The sequence below is a fragment of the Protomyctophum parallelum genome (genome assembly GCF_964188405.1).
Source record: "Protomyctophum parallelum genome assembly, chromosome: 9".
In the NCBI taxonomy this organism is placed as follows: Eukaryota; Metazoa; Chordata; class Actinopteri; order Myctophiformes; family Myctophidae; genus Protomyctophum; species Protomyctophum parallelum.
Genome location: NC_139706.1, coordinates 994,490 through 1,001,061, shown reverse-complemented (window position 1 = coordinate 1,001,061; position 6,572 = coordinate 994,490). Strand labels below are relative to the sequence as shown.

Below are 6,572 nucleotides of genomic sequence, written 5' to 3'. Positions count from 1 at the left end.
ACCACGTGACTCCCATTGGAAATGAATTGGGAGCTGTCTTGTCTGATGCTTTTCATCAGACAAGACAAAGATCTTTGTCTGATAGGTGTGACTGGGGCCTATGAGAACCAACCCTGCTGCAGAGTTTGATCTGCATTCCTCTTCAAGCAAGATGCAGTAGGAAAGAGAGCCCTATACAGGAGAAAGAAAAAAGAGAAAAGAGCAAGCCCAAGTGGAAGAGAACCAGGTTCTGACAAAATCACAGAAGGTACTTCAATTCCTCACCAACCCCATGTCTAAGGTGTATGCACTGTTTCTGAAAAGGGCCATACCTATTTTTGACATTGGCAACAAAATTCTCCAAAAAAAGGAACCCTGTATACAAATCCTGCTACCAACTTTGGAGCTGCAACTTCAGAAGATACTGCTTTCATTCTGTCAGCCAGAGCATGTGATCATTATGATGGATGAAATTGCTAGAGGCATCAAATCAACAGAGTACAGTAGCAGAGAAAACCAGCTGAGTGATGAAGAAATCTCCATTGGCGAGGACACCGAGACCTTCATCCAAATCCATCTAGAGCTGGAGCCATTTTTCAGAGATGTCAGAAAGTATTTCTCAGCTGCAGCTGAACACATGATTTCCAAATTTCCATTTAGCGATGAGCTGCTGATGCATGCTGTGGTGGCAGACATAACCAAACGGAAATCTGTCCATTTCCACTTCATCAGACGCTTTCCATCTATTCTGCCTGGAGGGGTCACTATGGACCAGGTGGAGGATGAGTTCAGGTTGTATCAAACGTCCTTCTTGGAAGACCACATCCTCACAAAGCGCACTGATGAGGCCTGGTGGGACATATGCCATGAAGTTGGGAGGCAATCAGATCTACTCCAACCTTTCAAAGGCCATGCTTGGCATACTGGTTATTTTCCATAGCAATGCTGACTGTGGCCTTGGAACGCCTCGGAATCCCCCAGGAGGAAGTCACTAATGTTGCTCTGGAGAGGGAAGTCTGGAGCTCTCTGGTGGAGCTGTTTCCCCTGTGACCCACCTACGGATAAGCGGTTGAAGATGGATGGATGGACGGAGTTTTCTAGTTGTACGGCTCCAGTTTGAGGCGAGGCACGATGTTCATGGACTGCAGCTCCTGGAACAGCAGCTTTGCGGTGTACGGCATGCGCAGCGAGGAAACGTGGCCCGACGAGCGGCAGTAGTGACACCATCCCGCGTACGCCAGCAGGCCGCACCGCCCGCACACGTCCACCTTGGTGGCGTCGCTGGCCATCATGAAGCGCTCCTGCAGCAGTGCGCTGGCCCCGTAGCTGATCAGGCAGTCACGCTCCATCTCCCCCAGGCGCATGCCGCCATCGCGGGCGCGTCCCTCGGTGGGCTGTCGGGTGAGCGCGGACACGGGGCCCCGGGCCCGCGCGTGCATCTTGTCCAGTACCATGTGCTTCAGCTTCTGGTAGTACACAGGTCCGAAGAAGATGTAGGCCTCCAGCGGCTCGCCGGTGCTCCCCGACGTGACGTAGTCCTTGCCGTGGTAGCTGTAGCCGCCGTGGTGGATCAGGTCCGCACACACGTCGCTCACACGGCTGCCGCCGAACGCCGTGCCGTAGCGGAAGCGCCCGTCCAGGAGCGCGGCCTTGCCGGCCAGGAGCTCGATCAGCTGGCCCACGGTCATTCGGGAGGGGAAGCCATGCGGGTTCATGATGATGTCTGGACAGATGCCCGAGTCGCAGAAGGGCATGTCCTCCTGCGGGACGACGAGGCCGCACACGCCCTTCTGCCCGTGTCGGCTGCTGAACTTGTCCCCCACCTCGGGCCTCCTGGTCTCCCTGAGCAGGACCTTGACGAGGGTGTCGCCTTCCGTGTTGGACGAGATCATCACCTTCTCCACGTAAGGCTCTGTCGGGCCCTTGTGGCTGATGGGAGCCTCTTTGTACTGCGGGGGCTCGCCCTCCGGCGTCCCTCGGGCGCCCGTCGGCACGTGCTTATTTACCAGCACCTGCGCGTTCTTCACTCTCTCGCCAGGGGAGCATATCCCGTCTGCGTCCAGGATGTGGTGCTTCCAGACAGGCTTGTGCGTGGCAGCGTTCAGCACGGGTCCCATGAACTTGTCGAAGGTGCGGTCGGCGTAGCGCTTCCGCGCGCACTTGGAGCTCTTGTAGACGTGGCATCGGCCGAAGCCCCGGTCCAGCGAGGCCTTGTTGAGGACCAGGGCGTCCTCGATGTCGTAGCCGCTGTAGCTCATCACGGCCACGATGGCATTCTGACCGGCCGGCAGCTTCTCGAAGTCGATCAGCTCGATGGTCTTGGTCTTCACCAGGGGTTTCTGAGGGGACGCCAGCAGGTACATGGCGGTGTCCATTCGGTTGCGCTGGTTGTAGCCGATGGTGCCCATGGCCTGCTTGCCCATGGCACACTGGTACGTGTTCCTGGGGGACTGGTTGTGGTGCGGGTAGGGAATGAGCCCGGCGCAAACCCCCAGGAGCGCGAAGGGCTCGATCTCCATGTGCGTCGTGTTTTCGCCAATCATGTGCTCGTAGAGGGCGATCTGACAGTCGTTCTCCTCATTTACGTCCAGGTATTCCACCAGTCCCTCGCAGAGGAAGTCCTCGAATGTCCTGCGGCCCTGGGACAACTCCTCTATGTGTCCATTGTTCACCATCGGCCGTCCCTCCATCACGATGATGTACGGCCTGCAGAGGCGTCCGCCGTCGGACGAGACGTAGACGCATCGGTCAGTCGCGTTGGTGGAGACAGAGACGAAGTCCCCGACGAAGCCGGCCCGTCGCATCAGCCGGAAGGCACGGACCAGCCTGCTGTGGTCCCTGACCGCTCCCAGGATGCTCCCGTTGAGGAAGACCAGGAAGACGCCGGGGTTGGCCAGCTCCTCCCCGCAGAGTAGGCCCACGTCCTCCACGCCCAGGTTGAAGGCCAGCCTGACCACGGGGCCGTCGTCTTTCGCGTCAGTGGTGACGTGGGTCATCAGGGCCAGGTGCTTGTCCAGGCCGCAGCCCACTCCCTCGGGCGTGTCCGAGGGGCACAGCATCCCCCACTGGGAGGGCTGCAGCGAGCGTGGCCCCGCCACCTTCGTGCCCTTGGCGAACTGCGACGAGACCCGGGTCATCGTGGCCAGCGCCGAGATGAAGGAGAGGCGCGAGAGGTTCTGCGTCATGCCCTTCTGGTCCATCCTGAACCTATGCAGCGTCCAGTTCCCCGTGGAGATGGCCACGGCCATGCCGCTGGCGATCTGGTCCTGCCGCATGTGCTTGACCACGTCGAACTGAGCCGCGGCGGCGCCCGCGCCGCTCTGCTTGGGGATGAGCTTGTCGGCAGTGCTCCTCATCTCCTGGTTGAACTTCTTGAAGAGGTCCTCGAACAGCAGCGCCAGGAGCTGCCCCGCGAGCTCCAGACGTTTGTTCCCGTAGTAGTCCCTGTCATCCACCTTGCTGTGGTCCCGCTGGGCGAGGATGACCCGTCGCACCATCACGGCCAGGTAGACGCACTTGGCACGATAGTTGAACTCTTTGGCGGGCACGTGCGCGAGGAGCGAGGCCAGGAACTCCCTCGCCTCTTCCGTCTTGGTCTTCTTGGGCCCCGCCCACCTGCGCGGCAGCGGCGCCCGCACCTTATTCCCGAGGTACTGCAGAGCCTGCGTCTGGCTGAAGACCCGCGCCTTCTGGCATTCCTCCAGGCTGGAGGTGAAGACGGCCATGACGTGTTCCTCTGTGCCTATCATCTGCACCATCTCCTGGTCGCTCTCCACGCCCATGGCTCTGAACACGACGGCGACGGGGGCGTCCTCGCACAGCGTGTTGTGTCTCACGTAGAAGCGGCCCTTCTTCGCCACCACGTTGGTCCTGCTCTTCCGCTCGTGGGTGCAGCTGGTGACGGAGGCTCCCAACGCGCCCCGCTGGTCCCGCTCCAGGATGATGCGGTTCTTGGACAGCTGCTCCTTGATCAGGACGACCTTCTCCTGGCCCTTGACCACGAAGTAGCCCCCCGGGTCCAGGGGACACTCGTTGAGCGCGGCCAACTCGGCGGGTGTCTTCCCGGCCAGGACGCAGTGGGAGCTGCGCAGCATGACAGGCATCCTCCCGATGGGCACGGCGTGGCGGATGACCCTCTGCCCGCCTCGCATGTACTCCACGTCCACCGTGACGGGCGCGGCGTACGTCAGATCCCGCAGGCGGCACTCGTGCGGCGAGACGGGCCACGTCACGTTGAAGCCCTCCTGGACGTCGGGCGTGCCAACGTGGACGTCGAGGTATTTCAGGTACCACGTAGGATCGACCAAACTCGTGACCTTCTCGTTCGCTTTCACGATCTTCTTCAGGTCCACGTTGACGAGGTAGTCGAACGAGTCGATGTGCTGCTTCACCAGTCCTCTCACCTTCAGGAACGCCGGCAGCAGTTTCCACTTTTCCGCCACCGTGTCGACAGGAGCGGCGAGCTGCCGGGTGCTCATGCTCCCGAACTCGTCAGTGAGCACCTCCATCATGCCTTGTTCTGTTTGTTGGTATTCGGGTGCAAACACTACGTTCGAAATGTCTAATGGCTCCGCTGGAGTGACATCACTGTGACTCACACCTAACCATTATGGAGTTCAGTATGACTCAGACATAACCATATATGGAGTTCCACTTGGACATAAGCATATATGGAGTTCCCATGGCAGCTCTACCCACATATGACATGTCATGCTGACTGTGACAGTGTCGTGACACCAGTCCCAAAACAAACCGTGTCGTCATGACGCCAGACTCGAAAACCTCAAACAAACCCTGTCGTCGCACGTCGGTTCAGCGATGCGACCGACATAGTTGTAAATAAATATGTGAACCAGTTTTGCCATTCTATATTTACACAGGCGTCGGTCCGAGCCTTCCAACGGGGCGCCAGAATATCACAAAAGTTTGAAAAACAATAACTCCATGCATCATGCCATTGGAAAGGTAATTTGCAGCTGAATCCGAAAATGCAGGCCCCTAACATTATGGAGTTACGGGCCCCGAAGGCCCGCGAAAATAGCCAATCTAAAAGCTCATTTTTCATGACAGTTTTCAGAAAAACCTTGTTTCTATGTCAGTGGTTCTCAAACCCTTTCGTATCAAGGACCCCAGAATAATCTGTTTTTTGGAAACCCCGTCTGAAAAGATTTTTGAATAGTTCAACTGGCCGATCTACATCGACACATTGTGAGCTCGTAGATTGGCTATTTTAACTATCATACTTCATACTCATGGAACCATCCAAGTGAGGAGCTTCACCGGGACGATGTTGCAAGTGCAATTTAGTTGTTACTGTCTTGCATTTCATTGATGTACATTAATAATTATATTAATAATAATAACTAGAAAAGTCACAATTTTGAAAAATTGCAAAAAGTGGTTGCCGCAGTCGCTTGCATAGGCCCCTCCCACTAGGGTTTAATGCCGGGATCCCGGGATTCCGGTCCTCTCGGGTATAGGGCACGCAATGTCCCGTCCGGAAATGTCTTCGGGACCTGTCATCCCGGAGGTTGTTGTTTTTTCTTGTTAGAAATTACACTAAAGCAGTTTTCACACAGTGCGCGTTATTTCCCCTGTGGTCAAATGTCCAATCTGAACCATCCCATCATTTTCAAACATGTTTGATGATATTTATATGGAATTATGGATCACACTCAAGGGCTGCAACGGGGGAGCCAGCGGGACCGTAAATGTTGGCGGCACGGGCGGTATTTAAATACCTGCAGGCGGGCACGGGTGGTCAAGATACAATCAGTGGGACTCCGCTAATCCTGCATCCTCCCGCAATTAACTAGATACAGAGCTTATATACACATTCTGAGGAGAACGTATAATTTCCTGTCTACGCTGGACAAGCACCGAGTCACTCTCTCCCGAACTGTGTTGGACATCTTCAGGCACGCTCCCAAAGCTGCTGCACCTGTCAATCATTAGTAGCCTAATCAGTCTCTGTGAGAAGTGTGTTTTACCGACGGAGCGAGGAGTTTCCTTTCCCCGTGATGGACATTGTCACTTCTAAACCCCTTTTTGCTTTTGCCTGCATGTGTGCGTCACTCAGCAATAACGGCAAACGGAACACAAACAAAGATGAGTATAGGCTACAATTTGTTTTATAATAACCACCAGCATGCAGCCTCTCTCTCTCTCTCTCTCTCTCTCTCTCTCTCTCTCTCCCCCCCAACATAATAATCACTAATCATCAGTGTGCTGTGCTGCGCACTGGCCGTGCTGGCTATTTTAACACCCAATGGGACTTTTCATAAAGTACAAAGCGGGATGATCACATTCTCTGCAGCGGAGAAGGGGACCCAGCAGCACTGCTCAAAGGGTGAAAGAAAGACGTGAGGTCGTTTATTTCCCCCCCGTGCTTCGACAGTCACATTAGTGCAAACTCCTTAAGTGTCACGTTTTCTGAATAGCGTAGTAGGCCTATAACATTATTCATATTTTAATTTAATAATTTTATTGCAGGCTATATGTTCATATTTCGTTCAAATAAAACGTTTTAAACAACAAAAATATCAATATTCTATTGAACATATGAAGTATCTATACATATAAATGCATTTTGG

At 55.0% G+C, this 6,572-nt stretch overlaps 1 protein-coding gene across 1 annotated transcript; it reads right to left on the bottom strand.

Moving 5' to 3' along the window:
- Positions 1 to 1,076: 1,076 nt before the first annotated feature.
- LOC310863937 (DNA-directed RNA polymerase III subunit RPC2-like) lies at positions 1,077 to 4,487 on the bottom strand (the record flags this gene model as incomplete). Its single annotated transcript, XM_083772473.1, has 1 exon — positions 1,077 to 4,487. One exon carries the CDS (start codon positions 4,485 to 4,487, stop codon positions 1,077 to 1,079), a length of 3,411 nt encoding a protein of 1,136 aa, XP_083628599.1.
- Between the last annotated feature and the right edge of the window lie 2,085 nt (positions 4,488 to 6,572).